Here is a 26,033-nt window from a genome sequence, read left to right as displayed (position 1 = left end):
GCACATGGCATTTAGTCTGCCCATGTATCTTACAGGCTTATTATTACCAAAAAATTTTATGGATGATTGCATTGGCATATTGTGGGCTACAGGTTTATCCCTCATATAGAAAAGTAGAAACTGTGGATGCTGGAAATCTGAAATAAGAACACAAAATACTGAGAACAGCAGGTTAGACAGAATCTTGGAGAGAGAAATAGGTTAACATTTCAGGTCCTTGACTTCTCATCAGAATAGTTCTTCAACATGAAGGAACAATAATGATTCATGAACTGAAGAAGGATGGTAGGTGTAATCAAGAGAAGGTTTCCTTGCCTAAGTTTACTTGGTGCCATGAAACTCAGAGTTCTGAGATCTCCCTTCTGCTACTGCCATCTCTTGCAGATTTGTCCAGTTAGTAGAACGATCTGCCAGGGATTGTGATTGACGACTCTGGCACATCAAGACCATAAGATATAGGAGCACAATTAAGCTATTCAGCCAATCAGATCTACTCCACCATTTAATAATGGCTGATTTTTTTTTAAAACCACATTCTCCTACCTTCTTCTCATAATCCGTAACCTCCCTTAACAATTAAGAGTCATCAGTCTCTACCTTGAATGCTCCCAATGACTTGACCTCCACAGCCATATGTAGCAATCAATTCCTCAGGTTCACTTCCCACTGGCTGAAGAAAGTCCAATGTATCTTAGTTTTACTGAGAGGTCTGCTTATTCAGAATCTGTGCATCCTCTGCACATCCACTCTTCACTGAGATAAACTACTTCGACTCAACTTTGAAACTATTTTTCCAATTTAGATAACATTCCCACAGATATTTGTGAGGAGGAGGACCTGGTAGTGATGTTGCATTGTCTGAAATCAGTGCAATGCTTGGTGGTCCATGTAGTTCATTCTTTTCCTGTTTTCATGTTGCAGTTGGGTAAAATAGAGAAGTTTGCTAGTCTATTTAAGTAGATAGTTAATGGATGACTTCGTTCTTGTATTGGCCAGGCTGCAGGGAAGGCAAAGTTTCTTCCTTAAAGGGGTATTAGTGAAGTAAGTTGTTTTTTGTTTCACAATCCATCTTTGTTATCATTATAACAAATGATTTTTTGTTTTAAAGTTCCAAGTTATTAACTGAAATTAACTTGCACAACTTGCATGTTGGTTTATTGATTTGTCTGTAGTCTTCTGGTAACTTAACAGTCACTGCCCACTACTGCACCTCTTATCATGAAGATTTATGTTGGTCTTCAAGTGGAGGTTTGTGTCCAATAATCTTCACTCATGGTGTAAGAAGTTTCTTGATGATTTTTAAAAAAATCTTAATTGGAATTGTCGTAGACTTTACGTGGATAGATCAGATGTATGGCAGGTGGAGATCAATAACCTGAAAATATGCAGTTTGGGAGGGCTTGCATGGGATGGATATATGATGCATAGGATGATCTTTGAGTACAGCTAAGCACTAAGAGATGTCCTTTTACAAAAATACTTGTAGTTGGCAAAAGAAGTGTATGATGATCAAACTTCATGGGCTACTCAGGTTCAAATTCAAATTTATTAATTGAAAGACATCTTTCCGGAACTTTATACATGATTGATTCAATCTCAGATCAAGTACCATGGACACTTTGTTATGCTATTGTACTTTGCATTTACCTGTATTACACTTTTCAGTAGCTTTTACATTTTATTCCAGCTCAGTGTACTGTACAACGATTTGGTTTGTATAAACAAGTACAGGTAGTCCCTGAGTTATGACCGTCGGACTCGCAAGAAAGGAGGAAGGAGAATGCCGTCCGCCATTTTAAGTTGGATCCCAACGCCGTCCGCCATTTTAAGTCATTGCCGTTGACACTGTGTTGAGTGTTTAACTTTGTATTTGGCTTAAAATCTTCTTAGTAAGACTCACCCTGAACCCCCCCCCCCCCATTCCGGTTGGCTGGTGGTGCAATGAGATCAGCGCCGGGCTGGAGAACGGAGGTTTCTGAGTTTGATCCAGTGACAGACCGCTCTCGTGCCGGGTTGACATCGAACTCGTAAAAAAAAACACTGCCGCCTCCAGTTTAAATTCCCATGCAGAATATCGTGGATAATCAAATACCCAAGCCCAGCAGAGCCCCCACTTGTCCCATTCAGCCTGTCTCAGTGCGGAGGTCGCTCGGATCAGCAGACCTTGGGAGCCGGTGGAGCTTGGGACCCGCCGCCTGCAGTATTTCTGTTCCATTGATGGGAAGCGATCGTGGTTGAAAATAAAGTGGAAATAATAAAGCGTTTGGAAAGAGGTGAAACGCTATCAGTCATCAGAAAAGCATTAGGCTACAGTCGGTCAATGATCGGAACAATTTTAAAGGATAACAGATAAAGTGAGAATAATGGAGCATGTGAAAAGCCCTGCCCCAATGAAAGCTACAATTATTACTAAGCAACACAGTGGTTTAATTATTGGAATACATATGTTTCTTAAGTGTTTTATATGCATAGAAAGGTAAAATATATGCTATATACTAAGACAAACGTTTGACTAACTGATGCTGAATAATACCGGATGTACTTGTTCCGACTTACGTACAAATCCGACTTAAATATGGACTCAGGAACGGAACTTGTATGTAACCCGGGGACTGCTTGTATACAAGACAATCTTTTCACTGTATCTTGGTACATGTGACAATAATAAACCAAACAAGCAATTCTGGTAGCTACATTTTAACTAGCATGGACCTGATGGACTGAATGGCTTTCCTTGCCATAATGATTGTGTGAAATGAATTCAAGCCTTGGAATGATAGCAGAAATTGTTGCCCTAGATATTATTAAAGATCATTATGGGAAAGACATTGTTAAGATAGAAAGAGTGCAACAAAGATTTAGAAGAATCTTGCTGAGACTTGAGGGGCTGAATTATAGGGAAAGGCTGGGCAGGTTTGAACTTTATTCCTTGGTATATAGGAGAATGAGGATTCTTATAGAAAAGTAGAAATCAGGGGAAAGGGGCATTGATGGTGTGAATGCACACTGTCTCTTTTCCTGAGAAAAAGAATCAAAAACGAGAGAGAAGGTTAAAGGTGAGAGGGGAAAGATTTAAAGGGGACCTGAGGGACAACATTTGCAGACAGAGGATGGTACCTATATGGAAAGAGTTGTCAGGGAAGTGGTTGAGACAGATACAATAATAATAATAGCCAAAAGACATTTGGTGAGGTGTATGGGCAGGAAAAGTTTAAAGAGATCTGTGCTATGCATTACCAAATGGGATCAGTTTAGATGGGAATCCTGGTGGGCATAGGCAAATTGGGCTGAAGGGCTTGCTCTGTTAATCTGTGTCTATCAAGTACTTTGGCTTTGATAAAGGATTGAAAAAGTTAGAAACTTTTCCCTCAGGAGTGTGGAAGTTCAAGAGATGACCTAGAGACTTCCAAGATGATGAGTTTGGATGGAATAGCAACACACACAAAATGCTGGTAGAATGCAGCAGGCCAGGCAGCATCTATAGGAATAACTACAGTCAATGTTTCGGGTCGAGGTGTTCCAGCAGCATTTTGTGTGTGTACTTGAATTTCTAGCATCTGCAGATCTCCTCGTGTTTGAATGGAATAGTATGCCTTACTGTCTTGAATTTCCAGCATCTGCAGATCTCCTTGTGTTTGGATGGAATAGAATGCCTTACTGTCTTGAATTTCCAACATTTGCAGATCTCCTCGTGTTTGAATGGAATAGAATGTCTTACTGTCTTGCTTGCTTTGCATTTTCTCTGCAACTGTTAACAGTTCACCATTTATCTCCTCCTTCACCTCCATTCGAGGTCTCAAGCAGTTCTTCCAGGTGAGGCAGCTAGGGTGAATTTGCTAGGGTTGTCTAGTACTCCTAATGTGGCCTCCTCTACATTTATGGGCTGCTTTGCCGAGTGCCTCTGCTCCATCTGCCACAAGTAGAACTTACCAGTGGCCAAACATTTGAATTCCATTTCCCCTTCCTGTTCTGACATGTTGGTTCACGGCCTACTCTTTTGCCACGTTAAGGCCACCTTAGTGGAGGAACAACACCTTATATTCCGTCTGGGTAGTCTCCAACCTGATAGCACGAATATCAATTTCAACCATCTAGTAAAGAAAGATTTCCTCCTTCTCCCCTCTTCTTCTATTCCCCACTCTTCTCCCCTGTCCCCTCCTGTACTTCCCTTTCTCCTGTGGTCCAATGTCCTCTCCTGCCAGATTCCTTCCTTGCCAGCCCTTGACCTTTCCTACCCCGGTGACTAGCGGGGTGCCTCAGGGATCTGTTTTGGCCGGTGACTAGCGGGGTGCCTCAGGGATCTGTTTTGGGCCCAATGTTGTTTGTAATATACATAAATGATCTGGATGATGGGGTGGTAAATTGGATTAGTATGCCGATGATACTAAGGTAGGAGGTGTTGTGGATAATGAGGTGGGTTTTCAAAGCTTGCAGGGAGATTTATACCGGTTAGAAGAATGGGCTGAACATTGGCAGATGGAGTTTAATGCTGAGAAGTGTGAGTTTCTACATTTTGGCAGGAATAATCCAAATAGAACATACAGGGTAAATGGTAGGGCATTGAGGAATGCAGTGGAACAGAGAGATCTAGGAATAACAGTGCATGGTTCCCTGAAGGTGGAGTCTCATGTAGATAGGGTGGTGAAGAAGGCTTTTGGAACACTGGCCTTTATAAATCAAAGCATTGAGTACAGAAGTTGGGATGTAATGTTAAAATTGTACAAGGCATTGGTAAGGCCAAATTTGGAATATTGTGTACAATTCTGGTCACCGAATTATAGGAAAGATATCAATAAATTAGAGAGAATGCAGAGATGATTTACTAGGATGTTACCTGGGTTTCAGCACTTAAGTTACAGAGAAAGGTTGAACAAGTTAGGTCTCTATTCATTGGAGCGTAGAAGGTTGAGGGGGGATTTGATCAACGTATTTAAAATTTTGAGAGGGATAGATAGAGTTGACGTGAATAGGCTGTTTCCATTGAGAGTAGGGGAGATTCAAACTAGAGGACATGATTTGAGAGTTAGGGAGCAAAAGTTTAAGGGAAATACGAGGGGGTATTTCTTTACTCAGAGAGTGATAGCTGTGTGGAATGAGCTTCCTGTAGAAGTAGTAGAGGCCAGTTCAGTTGTGTCATTTAAGGTAAAATTGGATAGGTATATAGACAGGAAAGGAGTGGAGGGTTATGGGCTGAGTGCGGGTAGGTGGGACTAGGTGAGATTAAGAGTTCGGCACTGACTAGGAGGGCCGAGATGGCCTGTTTCCGTGCTGTGATTGTTATATGGTTATATGGTTATTTAGCTTCACCTATCAGCCTGCTAGCCTCTTTCTCTTCCCCCCACCTTTTTAATCTGGCATCTTCCCCCTTCCTTTCCAGTCCTGGAGAAGAGTCTCGACCCAAAACGTCAATTGTTTATTCATTTCCATAGATGCTGCCTGACCTGCTGAGTTCACCCAGCATTTTGTGTGCGTTGCTTTAGATTTCAGCATCTTGTTTATGAACCATTAACAGCTAATTCTCCATTCTGTTACTGTTTTTCCCAAGTACTACCTCAGTGACCCGCTGTGATAAATGGCTGGCATGCAGAACAAAAGTTTTCATACTTTCTCAGTATATGTGAATAATAAACCGATTTACCATTTTAGGTGAAGGAAAACTATTCTCTGGTGCAACATACAGCAACAAGGGTCATAAATTAATAATCAGTAGAGAGGATCATTTGAGGGTAACAGACTAAAGGGAGAATATGCATTGACCACTCTTTCAAAGGGGCACCAAAACCAAGTTCCTTTGCTATATCTTGGCCAATTGCTCTGTGCAATAAAATTGAAGACGAGCTTGAAAATTAGAAAGAGCAACTGCACATGCTGAATGGTTCTTGTTGGTAAACATTTGACATTGCAGCATGTCCAGGGTAAATTATGGGCGGTTTGAAAGTTATTTGAGAAACTGCAATTCATTCAGCACATGGTCCTGTAACCTGAGACTGAGCTCGATGCGAGTTCAGACAAAGCTAGCATTCACAGCTCTATGGAATGGTGAGACCAAACATGAAAGAGTTTTACACTGTAATTGACCTGGGAGTGCATGATGTTTCCTGGGTGAAAATAGAAGCTTTATTTGTTCAGCAATAATATACTTCACCATAGGCATGGTATGATGGGTAGCATGCTGTTTTAGCAGGATAGAGGAGTTCAAAACTGGAGAGCGTGGGCTTAAAATGAGATTTAAAAGAGACTTGCGGAGCATCTTTTTCAAACAAGTTGCCAGAGAAGTGGTAGAGTTGGGTACAATTATGAATTTTAAAAAACTTGGACAGGCGCATAAATAGAAAAGCTTTAGAGGGAAATGGGATTAGCTTGGTGGGGCAAATTGGTTAGCATGGACAAGTTCTAAGCACATTTATTGTCAGAAGTATGTACACAGATAACAAGCCAGATCTTCACAGGCTGCTCCTCTCCAAAGTGCCAATTGTGCAACCCCCAGCTCTGACTTTGGCCTTGATGTCCAGGCCAGGTCTTCATGCACTGCCGCTGGAACCCCCATCTTCCCTTCCCTGACCACCACTCCGCAATCCCGTCTCTCTTATGTCCCACCGCCAGCTCTTGGGCCATCAGAGATTCCATCTTCCTCTAACCCCACCAAACTCCCTTCCCCTCAGACACACTAATCGTCTTACCCCCTCCGATCCCAGCTCTCATCCATGCCAAGTTTTCTCCATTCCGTCAGACCTTCTCCTCTCTGAGGCAGAACGTCCTGTCCTCAGCAAGGACCTCACTTTTGTTCTACTGCACCTACACACTGAGTTCTGTGCCCGCCATGATTCTAAGCTCTTCTTCGGTTGCCTCTGTTTCTAAGCCTATTTCTTTGGCAAGAACTACTCCCTGCACTGATGACCCCTTCTCCTGTCTTCAACCCTCTTCCTCTTCTTGGACACCCTGCTCTGGTCTTCTGCCTGCTCTGGACCTTTTCATTGCCAATGGGACATTAACCGTCTAAAATTTAACACTCCTCTCTCCTATTCCGACCTCGCTCCTTATGAACACTCGGCTCTCCACTCCCTCTGCAGTGCCAGATAAGGGAGGTGCTGTAGTAGTCTGGTGAACTGACCTCTACCTTGCCGATGCTCAACACCAACTCTCAGATACCTCCTTTTACTTACCCCTCGAACAGGACCTCACTAAAGAACACCAGGTTACTGTCTCCCACACTATCACCAACCTTATTGACTCTGAGGATCTCACATCCACTGCCACCAACCTTATAGTTTCAGCACCCCACACCTCCCGTTCCCACATCCTAACCAAAATCCACAAACCCACTTGTCCAGGTAGAACTATTGTTTCAGCTTGTTCCTGCCCCACTGTATGTGTCTGCATACAATAGACAATAGGTGCAGAAGTAGACCATTCGGCCCCTCGAGTCTGCACCGCCATTCTGAGATCATGGCTGATCATTCACTATCAATACCCAGTCCCTGCCTTGTCCCCATATCCCTTGATTCCCCTATCTATCAGATATCTATCTAGCTCCTTCTTGAAAGCATCCAGAGAATTGGCCTCCACCGTCTTCCGAGGCAGTGCATTCCACACCTCCACAACTCTCTGGGAGAAGAAGCTCTTCCTCAACTCTGTTTTAAATAACTGACCTCTTATTCTCAATCCATGCCCTCTGGTACTGGACTCTCCCAACATCTGGAACATATTTCCTGCCTCAATCCTATCAAATCCTTTAATTATCTTAAACGTTTCAATCAGATCCCCTCTCAATCTCCTCAATTCCAGTGTGTACAAGCCCAATCTCTCCAACCTCTCTGCGTAAGACAGCCCTGCCATCCCAGGAATCAACCTAGTGAATCTACGCTGCACTTCCTCAATTGCCAGAATGTCCTTCCTCAAACCTGGAGACCAAAACTGTACACAATATTCCAGGTGTGGTCTCACCAGGGCCCTGTACAAATGCAAAAGGACATCCTTGCTCTTGTACTCAATTCCCCTTGTAACAAAGGCCAACATTCCATTTGCCCTCTTCACTGCCTGTTGCAATTGCTCATTCACCTTCATTGACTGATGAACTAGGACTCCTAGGTCTCTTTGCATTTCTCCCTTACCTAACTCTACACCGTTCAGACAATACTCTGCCCTCTTGTTCCTGCTTCCAAAGTGGATAACTTCACATTTATTCACATTGAATGACATCTGCCAAGTATCTGCCCACTCACCCAGCCTATCCATGTCTCCCTGTATTCTCCTAACGTCCTATTCGCATGTCACACTGCCACCCAGTTTAGTATCGTCAGCAAACTTGCTGATATAGTTTTCAATGCCCTCATCTAAATCGTTGACATAAATCGTAAAGAGCTGTGGTCCCAATACAGAGCCCTGTGGTACCCCACTAGTCACCTCCAGCCAGTCCGAGAGACACCCATTCACTGCTACCCTTTGCTTTCTATCTGCCAACCAGTTTCCTATCCATGTTGAAACCCTGCCCCCAATGCCATGAGCTCTGATTTTACTCACCAATCTCCTATGTGGCACCTTATCGAATGCCTTCTGAAAATCTAGGTACACAACATCCACTGGCTTACCCTCGTCTAACATCCCTGTTACACCCTCAAAAAACTCCAACAGATTAGTCAAGCATGATTTGCCCTTGGTAAATCCATGCTGGCTCGGCCTAATTCTATTACTGCTATCAAGATGTTCCACTATTTCGTCCTTAATAATGGACTCAAGCATCTTCCCCACGACTGATGTTAGGCTAATTCTTTGTTCTTTTTTTTCTTTGTTTTCCTAGTTCTTTGTTTTCTCCTTCCCTCCCTTCTTGAAAAGTGGGATAACATTAGCCAGTCTCCAATCTTCAGGAACTGATCCTGAATCTGAGGAACATTGGAAAATGATTACCAATGCATCCGCAATTTCCTGAGCCACCTCTTTTAGAACCCTCGGATGCAGACCATCTGGACCCAGGGATTTATTAGCCTTCAGTCCTACCAGTCTACTCATCACAGTTTCTTTCCTAATGTCAATCTGCCTCAATTCCTCTGATATCTTATGACCCTGGCCCATCCATACATCTGGGAGATTGCTTGTGTCCTCCCTGGTGAAGACAGATCTAAAGTACGCATTAAATTCTGTTGCCATTTCCCTGTTTCCCATAACAATTTCTCCCAATTCATTCTTCAAGGAGCCAACATTGTTCTTAACTATCTTCTTTCTCTTCACATAGCTAAAAAAGCTTTTGCTATCCCCTTTTATATTCCTGGCTAGACTGAGCTCATACCTGATTTTTTTCTCTCCGTATTGCTTCTTTAGTCAAGATCTGCTGTTCCTTAAAACTTTCCCAATCATCTGTATTCCCATTCATCTTAGCCCTGTCATACTTCTTTTTCTTTAATGCTATGCAATCTCTGACTTCCTTTGGCAACCACTGTGGCCCCTTCCCCCTCTTTGAATCCTTCCTTCTCATTGGAATGAACTGCTTTTGCATCTTTTGTATTATCCCCAAGAATATCTGCCACTGCTGATCCACTGTCTTTCCTGCCAGGGCATCCGCCCATTTAACTTTGGCCAGCTCTTCCCTCATGGCTCCTCGGGTCTGTTTTATCCACCCGGTTCAGTTCCTTCCTACCTCCATCTGTGACACACCATACGCTATTGATCTTTTCAAGGATTTCAGGTTCCCTAGCCCCCATCATCTTATTTTTACTATGGATGTCCGGTCTCAATATACCTCCATCCCTCACCAGGAAGGCCTTAAAGCTCTTCATTTCTTTCTGAACACCAGACCCAACCAGTTGCCCTTCATCACCACTTTCCTCCACCTAGTGGAACTTGTCCTCACTCTAAATAATTTCTCCTTTCGGTCCTCCCACTTCCTTCAAACAAAAGGGGTAGCAATGGGCACTCACATGGGTCCCAGATATGCCTGCCTATGTTGGCTACTTGGAACAGTCTATGTTCCAAGCCTACACTGGTGACCACTCCACACTTTTCTTTATCACTAACTTTAATTGCAACACCAACAAATTACATTCAATACAACTAGTTGACGATTACATTTTGACTGTTTAACCCAGCCACCCCCAACCCTCGTCCCCACCCCCCTTGCCACCCCTCTCTCTCCCCCCACCCCTCTCCCCTCCACCAATGAACTGAATAGTAGTGCATACACAGCCAGAGCACTCCTATTTTAACAGAAGATATTGAAGTTAGATATCAAATTTGTCTACATTAAGATTGTGTTTGGTTGTGCATCATTTATTCTTGCTGATGATAATTCCAGGTAAGAAATGTCCAAAAAGCTCCGAAGCCAGTGAGTACTTGAAATATCATGAGGAGGTTTCCAACGCTGGACTACAATCTTCTTAGCTGCAGTCAGACCTGCCAGCCAGATTTTGTGTGTTTTTTCCATAAGGGAAAGCGGGGAGTCACCATTTAGATGATGTACAGTAGGGTCCATTGTTAATTGTACCCCTGGTTAGTTCTGTAAAAGTACTGATAACCTTCCCCCACAAACCAAAAACCCCTGGACATTTCTAATAGTTCCGTAGGGGCAAAATGAGCAATATGGGTCAGGAACCAGTCCCATTTGATGTCTAATTCTTGGTGTTAGATATGCTCTGTGACAAAATTTCAAGTGTATATACCGATGATTTGGGTTTTTCGAAGCACTGGCAGCATTATCCCAAATTGCATCCCAGTCTAAGTCTTGTCCCAATTCAGATACGTCCCTTTCCCAGGCTTTCATTCCTGATGTGGGCATATATTTCTGGGAATTTAATTTATCATAGACATATGACACTATCTGTCTTGGAGCACTCTGTATCCAACTTAAAATGGGATGGTCCTTTAAATCTGACCCCTAGGGAACCCTGTAGGCTTTACAAGCTGATCTTACTCTAAAGTAGAAGAAAAGAGTGTTTATCAATATTATATCAAGATACCAGTTCTTGAAAGCCAAGGATAGTACTTGCCTCATTAATATCTTGAAGAGTAGTAATACCCTTTATCCTCCCAAGTTGTGTTAGTGAATGGTTTCCCCCCAGATAGAAGATGATTATTGTTTCATAATGGAGATGATTTGCACCTACGCTTTTAAATTTTAGGAATTCTTTTTCTGATCTAAACACTTGTAGCATATGGGTTAACATTGGACCATAATGCAAATCGCATTTTTTTGGTAGATATACCTATAAAGAGAAAGTCCTTCAACCTTATTTGTGCTATTAGCTCTTGTTCTATATTTTTCCATGATGAAACTTTATCCTCCTCCATCTACTAGCTAAGACTTTTTAACACTAATGCCCAGTGATAAGGTTTAAAATTTGGACATGCCAATCCCTCATCCGACTTTCTGAATTGTAGAGCTGACCACTTTATATTGGGTCATTTACCATTCCAAACAGCATCGTAGTAAGGAGTCCAGTTTTTGCCAATATCCTGCTGGAGGCGCAAGAGGGATAATTGAGCTGATAAAATTAATGCAGGCTAAGATGTTCATTTTAATGACCTATATATGGGCTGGGACTGATGCTGGCAGGTGTCTCCATCTATTAATGTCTTTTTTTTTCAAAATTAAAGAGTGATTTGTTTGATCCACAGACAATAGGGAAGTATTAACTTTAATACCCAAGTAGAGGACCTCATTTGTAACATTAATCTCGGGAGGAAGAGACACGTTACTTTTATCTATATTAATCAGCATCAGTGCTGATTTTGACAGATTAACTTTGTATCCTGAAAGAGATCCGAATTGCTTCAGTGTTTTTAAGACATAGGGGAGAGTTTGTTGAAAATTTGCTATATAAACTAATGTGTTGTCCGCGTAAAGTGATATCGAATGTGATGTTGTACCTATAGTAATAGGGGAGATCTGAGGAGAGTATCTAATTAAATGTGCAAGTGGTTCAATAGATATAGTAAAAATTAAAGGAAACATAAGGTCCCCTTGTTCCGTGCCCTGTCCTATGTCAAATAACTCTGAGAAACCTCCTTCCACACATACCTGGGCTGAGGGATTAGCATACAGTGTTTGAATCATATTGATAAATATATCACTGAATTTAAATTCTTTTAGAACTCTCCAGAGGTATGGCCTTTCAAGGCGATTGAACGCTTTTTCAGCATCTAGAAATAGCAGGCCACAGACAGGTGGGATTTTATGCGTTGCACTCAGTATGTGTAAGAGCCGGCGAATATTATCAGATATCCCCTGATAAAGCCCGTTTGATCTGGGCTAATCATTTTCCCAAATACTGTCTTGAGTCTACTGGCTAAGGCTTTGGAAAATATCTTGAGGTCAGCATTTATCAAGGAGATTGGACGGTGATTGGCACACTGCGAGGGATCCTTACCGGGCTTAGGTATAATCGTGATCAGGGCTATGTTTAGATCTCTATGGAAAGCACCATTTCCAATAGCATAATTTAATGTTTCTAGCCATACTGGTCCAAGAATATCCCAAAGTGCTAGGTAAAGTTCCACAGGTCTGCCATCTATACCTGGTGTACGGCCCTTATTTGTAGCTTTGACTGCTTTGAGTAGCTCATCCAGTGTAATAGGAGAGTCTAGAGTAGTGATTGCCAACCCGTCGATCGCGATTGAGTGGTCGATCTTTGAGACTTTCCCAGTAGATTCTGAAAAAAAATGAAAATAAATACACAAATACTGTTGAGAGATTGTTTCCGGGTTTTAGCTCTGTTCTTTCTGCCCAGTGCGCATGCGCATAGCTCCCCCGTATTACACAGTGTACTTCAGTGGTCCCCAACCACTGGGCCATGAGGAAACAATATGAGTCAGCTGCGCCTTTCCTCATTCCCTGTCACGCCCACTGTTGAACTTGAATGCACTTGAAGTTATCAGTCACCTATTCGCAGTGATACCCTCACACCAGGGATCATTGGTTGGTCTCGGGTAACCGGCTGCCTCGCGCAGCCGATGAGAAGTGCTGTTGGTACCGGCCTGGAGCACAGACAAATGGGCACTGCCTCTGAACCTGGTTTAGCACACCGAATGTTCATGGGGAACCCGGTGCTAAAATATTCACAGACGACCTAATTCGGGCTCAGGGTTTCATAAGTAGCAGAGCAGCGACCTCGCTGTGATCTACTGAAAAAAACTTTTGTCGGCCATAGATCGTACAAGGGGGGAAAGGCGCGCGCCCTGTCGCACTCCTTGCTTGCTTGGTCACCCTCTCTGGACTGCGACCACCGCAGCCCCGGCACGGGGACCTCCGGCCCTGACTTTGTCCTCTCACCCCACACATGACCGGCCACACCTGGCCAAGGCGTCTGGCGGCGGATGGGCGGGAAACTAGAGTTCAGGCCCAGAGGATGTCTAATGAGGCAATGAAGCCCTCAAAACTGCTTCAGTACCCTGAGTCCAAGACAAATCCACTGAGTTTTTTTAGTGGAACAAATGTGAGCAAGCGGGACAGAAGCTAAGTGCTGAGAGCCACGTAAATTAAATTGCAGAGTAGACTGGAGATAAGGAACCTGCTTCACGTATCGCTGTAGTCTGGTTGTGTTTAACACCCACCAACCCCCCCCCCCCCCCCCCCCGCCTGTTGGCCAGTCCGCAAGAATATTCTCAATATTAAACTGGTCCGTGGTGCAAAAAAAGGTGGCGACCCCTGGTGTACATGCGTTATTTCTACTTCCGGGTTGCGGGGTTTTACTTTCTGTCTTTTCTGCCTGGTGTGCATGCGTGTGACTAACCAATTTGTGGTCGATCTTTTCTTTCACTAAGGCCAAGGTAGGGGACCTTGGGCTTAAGAAAATCAGTGACCACTAGTCTAGAGTTTTGGTGTCCTCTAATGACAATGCAGGGAGGTCTAATCCACTAAAAAAAATTGCTGAAGTCATTCTGAGAAGGAACAGAGCCACTTGTATACAGTTCTTTAAAGTAATTCTTGAATGTCTCGTTTATTTCCTCTGAAGATACGTTTAGCACATCTAATCACTGGTATAGACCTTTTAGCTTCCTGTTTGAGCATTAGAGCCAAAGGATGGCTCAGTCTGCTGCCTTCTGTATAATACTTAGGTTTGGTTATATGGATCATATATTCTGCCCTGCTTCTTAATAAATCATTTAATTCTGCTTGTTTTGTTTTGATCTCATTTTCTTTTGTTATGGTGTATCTCCTTTTGGATCATTCTCCAAAACCTTACTAGGGTGGAGATCTTTTGAAGCCGGCTTTTATGTAGATGGAACTGAGCCATATGGCATTAATTCGTAAGAAACCCTTGATGGAGGCCCAAACCACTGTCACATCTGAGACACTATTTTTATTAAATTTATAAATTCCGTCAGTTTTGTCCTCAGTTGTGTTAGAAATTCAACGTTTTTTAGAAAGGTGTTAAACCTCCACCTAGTAGCCTTATTTTTCATTTTGCCACAATTAAAAGTAGATATAACCGTGTTGTGATCAGATAGATGTCTGGGCAAAAATTCTATTGAGCGTACCAAAGGCAGCAAACCAGAGGATATAAGAATGTAATCTATCCGAGAGAAAGTTTTATGTTTTGTGGAGAAGAAAGTATAGTCTTTAGCAGACAGATTATGCACCCTCTACACATCAGTTAAATTTAAATCCGTTAGAAAGAGGTTAAGTGCTTTGGAAGCAGATTCTTGAGAGCTTGATATAGTTGAGGAAGATTTATCAAGGTTATTGTTTGCCAAAGCATTCATGTCCGAACCAACATATAGTTGGTAGTCACTTAACTTCAGTAATTGTGAGGTAATTGAGGGAAAAAACTCAGCCTCGAACATAGTTGGGACGTATAGGCTAATGGAATGCAACTTTTTTACCCTGAATAGATGTACAGCAAAAGCTAGACGTCCTTCATTGTCGGAGCCAGTCCTTTCAATTGATACATTAACACTACGTTGCATTAATATCATAACTCCTTTTGTATGAGTACCATCAGCTGATGCCACAACGAGTTTTATAAAAGTGGTTTTGAACCCTGGGAATGTCATTAGGCTTAAGATGTGTTTCCTGTAATTGCATGATACCTATTTTCGTTCTGCATAAGAAATCTAAAACCTTTGAATGCTTGTAGGGGGAGTTTAATCCTCTAACATTAAATAATACAATAGTAAGATTTTCTAATTTACACCCCGCACTTTTCCTACACTACATCTACAATTGCATGATGCTGCTTTCTGCACCCATGCTGAGCTCATCAATTTCATCCACTTTGCCTCCAACTTCCACCCTGCCTTCAAGTTCACCTGATCCATCTCTCTCTCTCCTCTCTCCCCCCTCTCTCTCTCCCTCCATCCCACCCTGCTACTTGTATAAATGCCATCCCCTTCTGTCAATTCCTCCCTCTCCACTGTATCTGCTCTCAGTTTGAGGCTTTTCCATTTCACGCACGTGTGTTCTTACCCCATCCTCCCGCTACGCTACAAAGCATAGGGTTCCTCTTGTCCTCGCCTACCACCCCACCAGCCTCTGCGTCCAGCACATAATTCTCCGAAACTTCTGCCACCTCCAACTGGATCACACCACCAAACACATCTTTCCCTTCCCCCCACTTACTGCTTTCCACAGGGGTCACTCCCTACACTTCCTTGTCCATTTATCCTTCTCCACTGATCTCCCTCCTGGCACTTATCCTTTCAAGTGCAACGTGCTATATCTGTCCCTACACCTCCTCTCTCACTACTAGTCAGGGCCCTAAACAGTCCTTCCAGGTGAGATGACACTTCACCTGTCAGTCTGTTGGGGTCATGTACTGTGTTTGGTGCTCTTGGTGTCTCCTGTATATCAGTGACCTGACATAGATTGGGAGATGACTTCATCTAGCATGTATGCTCCATCTACCAGAACAAGCGGGATCTCCCAGTGGCCACCGATTTTAATTCCACTTCCTATTTCCATTCCAATTCGACCATCGATGGCCTCCTCCACTGGCGTGATAAGGCCACATTTAGGTTGGAGGAACAACATCTTGTATTCCATTTGGGTATCCTCCAACCTGATGGCATGAACATCAATTTCTCAAACTTCCAGTAATGCCCCCCCCCCTTCACAATTGCCCATCTCCTTTTCTCTCTCATGTTATCTCCTTGCCCATCCATCTGATGCTCCTTTTTTCTTTTTTCCGTGGCCTTCGGTCTCTTTCACCAGCTCTTCCTAGCTCTTTGTTTCATCCTTCCCCTTCCAAGTTTCACCTATTGCCTGCCGTTTCTCTCTCCCCTGTCCTCACCTTTCAAATCTACTCCTCAGCTTTTTTTTCTCCAGTCCTGACAGTTTCAGCCTAAAACGTCGACTGTACTTTTTTCCATAGATGCTGCCTGGCCTGCTGAGTTCCTCTAGTAATTTTTGTGTGTTGCTCAGATTTCCAGAATCTGCAGATTTTCTCTTGTTTATTCACCTATCACGTGGTGTTTCTCTAATCCCTCTCTCCACCTTTCAAACCTACTCCTCGGCTTTTTTTTTCTCCAGTCCTGCAGAAGAGTTTTGCTCTGAAATGTTGATTGTGCTTTTTTCCATCGGTGCTACCTGGCCTGCTGAGCTCCTCCAGCATCTTGTGTGTGTTGCTCGGATTTCCAGCATCTGCAGATTTTCTCTTGTTTGTGCCACAGATTACAGCTCTGATCAAGAAAGTTTTAAATGGTCCAAGTACGATCTCCGGAAAGCCATCTCATGGGTGAAATGCCAATTCTGGGCTAAACTTGGAAATAACAAAGGATGCTTGACAGTTATAGCAGGGCTCAAATACTATCATCTCTAATGAAGTGAAATCAAGTGACATATATCAACAAGGCTTGGCCTCCCGATGAGCTTAAAGCCTTCTATGCTCACTTAGACTGTCAAAACATGGAGGAACCATTACGGACACCCACAGCTCCTGATGATTCTGTCATTTCAGTTGCTGAGGCCAATGTACGAGCAGTCTTCAGGAGGGTGAACCCATGAAAAGCATCTGGCCCAGACAGGATACCTGGCCAAGTACTAAAAACCTATGCTGATCAACTGGCTGGAGTGTTCACTGAGATCTTTAACCTCTCGCTTTGGCTGACTGAGGTACCCATCTACTTTAAGCAAACTTCGATTATACCAGTGCTGAGAAGAACACGGTAATCTGTCTCAATGACTATCTAACATTGCCACTTGCATCTGCAGTGATTAAGTGTTTTGAGAGGTTGGTGATATCAACTCCTGGCTGGGAAATGATTTAGATTCGCTCCAATTTGCCTACAGGTCCACAGCAGTTGTCATCTCATTGGCTCTTTACTCAACCCTGGAACATCTGGACAGCAAAGCTGCATACATCATGATGCTCGTCCTTGACTACAGCTCAGCAATCAATTCCGTCATCCCTCAAAACTAATCAATAAGCTTCAATTGGATCCTTGATTTCCTCACTTACTTTCCCCAGTCAGTTTGAATTGGCAACAACATCTCCTCCACGGTCTCCATTAGCACAGGTGCACTATAAGACTGTGTGCTTAATCCCCTGCTCTACTCGCTTTATGCCTATGACAGTGTGGCTAAACACAGCTCCAATGCCATATTCAGTTTGCTGATGATGCCCCTGTCATAGGCCAAATCAAAGATGGTGACAAATCATCATATAGGAGGGAGATTGAAAATCTGGCTGAATGGTGCCATAACAACATTCTCTTAATGTCAGCATGAGACTAGTGGGAGGAGGAGAAAATCAGTCGTCATCAGAAGATCAGAGGTAGAGAGGGTCAGCAACTTTAAATTCTTCAGTGTTATTATTTTGGAGGACCTTTCCTGCGTCCATCATATGAGTGCATTTACAAAAAAAGCACGGCAGCACCTCTACTTCCTTTGGAGTTTGTGAAGATTTGGCATGACATCTAAAACTTTGACTAACTTCTATAGTTGTGTAATGTGTAACTCCTATAGATGTGTAATGGAAAGTCTATTAACTGGCTCCATCACAGCCTGCAAAAAGTAGTGAATACGGCCCAGTCCAGCATGGGTAAACCCCCTCCCCACCACTGAGAACATCTACATGAAATGCTATCACAGGAAAGAAGCATCCATCCTCAGGGGCTACTACCACCCAGGACATGCTCTCTTCTTACCACCTCCGTCAGGAAGACAGTGCAGGAGACCCACACCACCAGGTTCAGGAACCGTTATTACCCCTCAACCATATGGCTTGTGAACCAAAGGGGATAAGTTCACTCAATTTCACTTGCCTCATCATTGAAATGTTCCCACAATCTATGGACTCACTTTCAAGGTCTCTTTATCTCATGTTCTCAATACTTATTTCTTTCTTTCTTTTAGTGTTTACAGTTTTTTGTTTATTGCACACTGGTTGAATACCCAAGGTGATGCATTCTTTTTTAGATTCTACTATGGTTATGATTCTGTTATGGATTTATTAAGGATGCCTTCAAGAAAATGAATCTTGGGGTTGTATATGGTGACATGTATGTACTTTGATAATAAATTGACTTTGACTGACTTTGAGATTCATCCTCCCGCAGGGAGCCAAAACCAAAGAAACACCATGGAACCCATTCAAGAAAACATCAAATACCCAACAGGAGGTGATTCTGGTGTGATGGTGACTTGAGTTTACTTGGCTTCAAAGAAAATTGGTTGAGGTATTTTTGATACATGAAACATTTTGCTGCAGAATCAATGCAGATGTTGATGTTTTCAGGCAATAAGAAAGCTGTTCTCAATAATATTTCCTGATCATGAACTGTAAATTAACTTGTCATGTAGGACTCCACCTGTTTGTTCTTCAATTCTGTCCCGTGGATAGTACCTCAGACTTGCTCTTCTGTACATTGTACTTCTGCAGATGAGGTGAACCGGACTCTTGAGTTTGCTGATTCCCGTGCAGTATGTCCTATTTGGTGGCAGTTAAAATGTAGACATACTGAAGCCAGGTGACTTGTATAAAAGCAGAAATGAGACTTGTTGTTTGCAATTTTCTTGACTGACTTTCCATTTCTGGCTGTAGTCCATTGTTTTTCATCAATCCAAGTTGCTTGTAGCATCAGTGGGACTCAGCTGATAGTAAGTGCATGTTGCCTTTGCCAACTTAGCTGCTATCCAATACCTCTTAGTCATGTCAAGAATGGAAGTATTCAGTGCACTGTCCATGCACTTAGCAGCCTTGCGTAATTCCTCTTGTGTCAGATCCATTGCTTGGATTTTCTTATTTGTCAGCCCGCATTCTAAAAGATCCCGAAACACACAATCTAGGAAGGTCTGAAAGGGCAGCATATAATTATTCTCTTCAATCTGACAAATATTCATCAATCATCTCGTCTATTTCTAGGTTGCAAGATCCAAATGTGTAGCTCTTAAGTTTCTGTGGGTGATTGATTAAAATGTCACTTCAGGGTTTGTAACTATATCTTCAAGAGAGATCTTGGCCTTGGTTCGCGGCACTACTACACTCACTACCAACTATTTTTCAACTGGTTGTGATATCACCACCATGTATGTTTTCATTGATCTATTTTGCATCATCTTTGAGACTTCAGCAATGTGGACCTCAGCGTAATGGAGCATTTACCAGCAGCTAATTCAGACATCAGAAGATTGAGAGGAGGGAATTTCAATTAGGTCCACTGCCCATGTAGAAAAGGCGGCAGCAAGTGGGATGCAGCAGTGTAATTGAGCATTGTAATAATAATGAAGCTGCTCACAGAGAAAAAGTCATCACCCTGACACAGTGGTGTCAAGAAAACAGCCTCTCCCTCAATGTCACAAAAACAAAGGAACTAGTTGTGGACTACAGGAGGAATGGAGACAAGCTAGCCCCTATTGACATCAATCGCAGGATTCTATAGAGAGGTGGTGTGGACAGACCAGTGCATCTGTAGATGTGAACTTCCCATTATTCAGGACATTTACAAAGACAGGTGTGTAAAAAGGGCCCGAAGGTTCTTTGGGGACCCGAGTCATCCCAACCACAAACTGTTCCAGCTGCTACCATCTGGGAACTGGGACCGCAGCATAAAAGTCAGGACCAAAAGGCTCCAGGACAGCTACTTCCACTAGGCCAGGCATGGGCAAACTACAGCCCACGGGCTTTTTAATCTGGCCCGCAGAACTTGATGAAATTATATTAATAAACCTTGTTAACGTTTTTTCCCCGTAATTCTGGCATTTTCCCAATAGATGACGCACTCTATATGCATTTGTGGCGACCCATTTCCTGGCACATCCGAACCGGCTCACAATTAGCCAGCGTTCCGGCTAAGGGAGATAGCCTGCGGGGATTTGCGAGCACAGAGCTTTGGAGCCTCTGCGCCACAGGGGGCAGGTTGAGGGAGGCTTAAAAGTGAGGCTGGGGATTTCGAATAAAGTTTTTTTCTTCGACTGCAGTTACCGACTCCGTGTCATAATTTTAACGCTGCATGTAGCACACCGCTACACATTGACCTTTGTTGAGGTGCAGCGTATTACTCCACATTTGCGCTTTACTCTTTGTTCGGCTCGACCTATTTGTGTGAACAGGTGTTCAGCGTCATGAACATCAACAAAGCCAGCCACAGATCCAAGTTAACTGACCAACGCCTCAAATCCATCCTGAGAATCGCCACAACAAAACTAAATCCAGACTTTGATGCGCTGGCTAAAAAGAGAGACCAACAACACTGTTCCCACTGAAATTAAAAATAAGTTTCTTCGTTGTGTTATGCAAAAAATGCATTTGAAAATATTTTTTTCAATAAGCCTTACATGTTACATGTCATTTCTGTTAAGTGATGGACATGAGTAGTGCGCAGGTGCACGTACGTTCTCAAAATAAAAAAATGCGCTCCAGATCAAATAACGCACTCTGCATACTGGCGCGCTGTCACTGTTCTGTCTTTGTGCTGGTCGTTGTTGAGTTTTGGCACAGGGGACAATTGAATAAGAAGGAGCAGGACAAGTAGACCTGCATCTCCTACCGTTTTTGAAATAAAGACAGTCAGGAGGAGAGTGATGATGATAATATCTTGAAGGATAACAGAATTTTCAGTGCTTTAAAATAATTACTGTTACTATTAAAAAAGCAGTATTTTATTCATTTAATTTTCAGTGTTTTAAGAGTCATTTCAATAAATAGCTAAATACCATGGGACTTCAAAGACAGATATTTTGATGTAATGCATTTGTTCATTTTCAATTGAAATTAAAGCACATGTTTTCTACATATCCCATGATATTTTATTTTCTCTTATGAGGTGTATTACCAAAACACTCTGTCCATCTGCTCTTGGTCCGGCCCCCCTGTCAAATTTTAGAACCCTTTGTGGCCCACAAGTCAAAAAGTTTGCCCACCCCTGCACTAGGCCATCAGACTGCTTAACTCATGCTGAAATTCATGCTTAATTTAACTATTTCTATGTTGACCATCCTGTTGTACATAATACTTATTATAAATTACTATAAATTGCACATTTAGACAGAGATGTAACAAAGATTTTTATTCCTCATGTATTCTTCAATTCAATTCAATTCATTGACCAGTGATCAATCCACATTTGAGATTGATTAACAAGAGCAAATTAAAGGAAGGCAGGCCAAACAGAGCAGCCATTGTCTGAGTGGACAGAGTCAGAGTGGTGATCTTCAGGCTTTAACTCTTCGGCTTCAGTCAGAGAAAGCAAAAGAAAGCTCTGGGTTAAGTTTTTTTTTTCCTCCCCCCCCCCCCCCCCCTTTATATCTGTGCTGTTAGGACAGTAGGGATGCCAGACAGCACAGTGGAATGCTCCTCTTGCAGGATGGGGTAAGGCAGGGAGACCTCCAGTGTTCCTGACAACTGTAAATGCTGTAGCATCTAATAATTGGTGTTAAGGAGTTGGAACTGGAACTGGATGAACTCTGGATCATTCGGGTGGCTGAAGGGGAGATAGATAAGACATATGGAGTGGTAGTTACATCCAAGGTGCAGGACACAGGAGTCCAGAAGCGAAAGGGGTTAAGGAGTACCCCTGAACAAAAGGTGTATCACTTTCGATACTATTAGAGGAGAGGCAGTGGATGACCAAACATGGAAAAGACATTTCGGCATTGAGTCTGCCTCTGTATCTCAGAAGGGAAGGGGGGAGAAGTGGAATGCTATGCTGATAAAGGATTCATTAGTTTGGGGAATGGACAGGAGGTTCTGTGGGCAAGAAAAAGATTCCCCAATGGTATGTTGCCTCTCAGGTGCTAGGGCCTGGGACATCTTGTAATGAAGTCCTCAGCATTCTTAAGTGGGATGGTGAACAGCCAGAGCTCATTGTCCATATAGGTACCAATGACATGGGTAGGATGAGTGACAAGGTTCTGCATTGGGAGTTCAGGGAGTTGGGTGCTAAGTTAAAGGACAGGACCTCCAGGGTTGTGATCTCAGGATTGCTACCCATGTCATGTGCTAGTGATGCCAGAACTAGGAAGAATATACAGTTGAGCATGTGGCTAAGGAGTTGGTGTAGTAGGGTAGATTAGTGTATTGTAGTAGGTGTAGATTTTTGGATCATTGATCTATATTCCAGGGAAGATGGGACCTGTACAGAACGGAATGTTTGCACCTGAACTGGAACGAGACGAATATCCTAGTGGAAGGTTTGTTAATGTTGCATGGTGGGGTTTAAACTAAGAATTGCAGGGGAATGGGAAAAGTAACTGATAACCTGAGTTGCTTATATTTCAATGCAAGAAGTATATAGGAAAGGCTGCTGAAGATGAGGGAGCTGGTTTACAGACAGACAATGTGTAGTGAGGAGAGGCTGTTGATGGGGCAAAATTGCTGTCAGCAGGATGAGTTGCAACTTAAAAGACAGAAAATTGAACAAGGTGAACACAGGACTGAAGATGTATTTGAATGCACGCAGTATACAGAGTAACTTGTAGCACAGTTACAGATAAGCATGTATGATATAGGCATCACTGAATCATGGCTGAAAGAAGATTATAGCTGGGAGCTCAATGTCCAAGGATACACATTGTATCGAATGGGAAGGCAGGAAGGCAGCAACATTGCTTTTGGTAAAAAAATGAAATCAAATCTTTAGCAACAGCTGACATAGGATCAGAAGGTGTTGAATTATTGTGGATAGAGCTAAGGAACTGCAAGGGGAGAAAGAACCTAATGGGAGTTGTATACAGCCCCCCCCCCCCCCAAACAGTAGTAAGGATATGGTCTACAAATTAGAGTGGGAGATAGAAAATGCATGCCAAAAGGGCAGTGTTACAATAGTCATGGAGGATTTCAATATGTAAGTAGATTGAGAAGATCAAGTTGGTGCTGGGTTCCAAAAAAGGGTATTTCGAGAATGCCTATAAGGTGGCTTTTTAGAGCAGCTCATGGTTGAGCCCACTAGGGGATCAGCTATTCTGGATTGGGTGTTGTGCAATGCACTGTAATTGATTAGAGAACTTAAGGTAAAAGAAACCTTAGGGGCAAGTGATCATAATATGATCAAATTCACCCTGAAATCTGAGGAGAAGCTAAAGTCAGATGTATCAGTATTATAGTGGAGTAAAGAGAATTACAGAGGACATGAGAGAAGAATTGATTGGAAAAGAACACTGGCAGGGAGGATGGCAGAGCAGCAATGGCTGGAATTTCTGGAAGCAGTTAGAAGGCACAGAATATTTACATCTCATAGAGGAAGAAGTATTCTAAAGGTAAGATGACACCACCTTGGCTAACAAGGGAAGTCAAAGCCAACATAAAAGCCAAAGAGAGGGCATATAATAGAGCAAAAATTAGTGGGAAGTTAGAGGATTGGGAAGCTTTTAAAAACCAACAAAAGGCCATTAAGAAAGTCGTTAAGAAAGGAAAGATGGAATATGAAAATAAGCTAGTCAATAATATTAGAGAGGATACCAAAGGTTTCTTCAGATACATGAAGTGTAAAAGAGAGGTGAGTTTGGATATCAAACTGCTGGAAAATGATCCTGGAGATGGGAGGACAAGGTAATAGTAGATGAACTGAATAAGTATTTTGCATCAGACACGAGCAGTCTGGTGGAAGTTCCAGTGCTAGGGGTCATGAGGCATGTGAAATTAGTATTTCTTGAAAGTAGGTTCTTGGGAAACTAAAAGATCTGAAGGTATAAGTCACCTGGACCAGATGGTGTACACCCCAGGGTTTTGTAAGAGGTAGCTGAAGAGACATTAGTAATAATCTTTCAAGAATCACTAGATTCTGGACTGATTTTGGAAGCTTGGGTAATTTCAATTCTAGAAGGGAGAAAGGCAGAAGAAAGGAAACTGTAAGCCATTTAGTCTTACCTCAGTGGTCGGGAAGATGTTGGTGTTGATTATCACCAATGTGACTGACATAGCCTTTTTCAAACAAATATTCTTTCTTGCAGAAAAATAACACTCAGCCAAGAAATGTTTGAGGTAATCAAAGTCATCCAATAGATTCACGGAATTCGTAAACTTTCAAGGTTCAAAGTAAATTTATATTCAGAGTATATATATACACACACACACAGAAATTTTTTTAATGGGCTATCACAGTCAATACAAGAAACAGAACAGAATCAATGAAAGACCGCACCCACCAGGGTGGATGAGTAACCAGTGTGGTAAAAACAACAAATAGTGCAAAAGCAAAAAGAAGGGGAAAAAGTAGTAATGAATATTCAATAATAAGAGAATAATAATAAATAAGAGAAAATTAGATGAAGAGTCCTTGAAAGTGAGTCCATATGTTAAGGGAACGGTTTAGTGGTGGGGCAAATGAGTGAAGTTGAGTGAAGTTATCCCCTTTGATGGTCGAGGGGTAATAACTGTTCCTGAACCTGGTGATGCAGGTCCTGAGGCTCCTTTTGGCAGCAGTGAGAAGGGAGCGTAACCTTCATGTTGGATGCTTCCCTGCGACAGTGCTCCATGTAGTTGTGCTTTACAGTGGGGAGGCCTTTACCCGTGATGGTACAGTATAAAGGAGCAGATCGCTCAGTTTTGGGGAGTTCTCCATTTTCCCTTGATCAAAATTTGAATGGAGAACTCCCCAAAACTGAGCAAGTTTTGAACTTGCAGTTCTGGCAAGTTCATGGTAACCAGATTGCTGTAGGTAAAAATGCAGCTTTAATCTTCATGTCACATGTTTCAGCCTAGAAATGTGTCTCGCAATTTGAATAATCCTGCAGTTGGTGCAGTCTTTTGGCAGGCTTGAAGTTGTGGGGTTGACCAATGTCATTCTTGCACAGGGGAACGTCGATATGCTACAGGATCAACAGGTGGAGTTCTCAAAAGGACGAATGCTGCGGCGGACAGTTAGCGTTCCATCTGAGGGGCAGTTTCCAGACTATCAACAGGATGGCAACACTAAACTGGGTGAGTTCAGCCGGGCTGCAGAACAGTAAGTACTGAGTGATGCTAGTTGATTGGTTTTCACATCTTGAGTGCACATCGTCTCTAGCGATGCCCTCTCATGGACAAAAAGTGAAATGTAATTTGCAAAGGGAAAAATATCTTTCCAGCTCAACAGGTAATGTCGCCATCTCCTGGCTGTTAAGTAAACTACCTGCCCAAGTTCAATACAGTGAGCTGGGGGTCATTTGTATATTTTTATTCTGCCCCCTTTCTCCCTAAAGCTCTTGTGTCTTGCTTAGCAGAAAAAAAATTTTTTAAATAGATATGTGAGATAATGTGTTCCCAATGTGCTTGCATCAGCAGAAATAGTTCTCTGCACTGTTCAAAGATTTCCTTTTTGGGAAATTTGGTATTTTTTGGAAATGTGATTTTGCAGATACAAAATCAGTTGTGAGGAATGAGATTTGCTTGTCTGAAACACAAACACTTTTACAAAACAACATTTTGTTTAAAAAATGTGCAACATTTTGTTTGTTTTTAATCAAACGTTTTGTCTGATTTTGGTAGAATTTCTAATCAGGCTGGAGAAGTTTCAATGAGTTTTGAAAAGCCTGGGAACAAAATTAAAACAAAGCTGCCAATGAATTTCAGTTCTATGAGGTATGATGTGAGAGATTCCAATGAATTTGAGAAGTAGCCTCATGGTAGAGCTGAACCATTACTGCTCAAAAAGTTACTGATCTTGTTTGAGAAGTATGAGATGTTGCTGCT

The 26,033-nt window shown here is 42.5% G+C and overlaps 1 protein-coding gene across 3 annotated transcripts in view; it reads left to right on the top strand.

The window, feature by feature from the left end:
* rasal2 (RAS protein activator like 2) overlaps positions 1–26,033 on the top strand; it is a 448,324-nt gene that overhangs the window by 142,894 nt on the left and 279,397 nt on the right. For all 3 annotated transcript variants that reach the window (XM_059984861.1, XM_059984864.1, XM_059984862.1), the window contains exon 3: positions 25,157–25,283. In XM_059984861.1, the coding sequence (XP_059840844.1) occupies positions 25,157–25,283 (127 nt within the window). The remainder of the gene's footprint in view (positions 1–25,156; positions 25,284–26,033) is intronic.

Source organism: Hypanus sabinus, chromosome 11, assembly GCF_030144855.1.
Source record: "Hypanus sabinus isolate sHypSab1 chromosome 11, sHypSab1.hap1, whole genome shotgun sequence".
NCBI classification, from domain to species: Eukaryota; Metazoa; Chordata; class Chondrichthyes; order Myliobatiformes; family Dasyatidae; genus Hypanus; species Hypanus sabinus.
The sequence above is the reverse complement of the archived record's forward strand: the minus strand, read 5'-3'. Positions and strand labels throughout refer to the sequence as shown.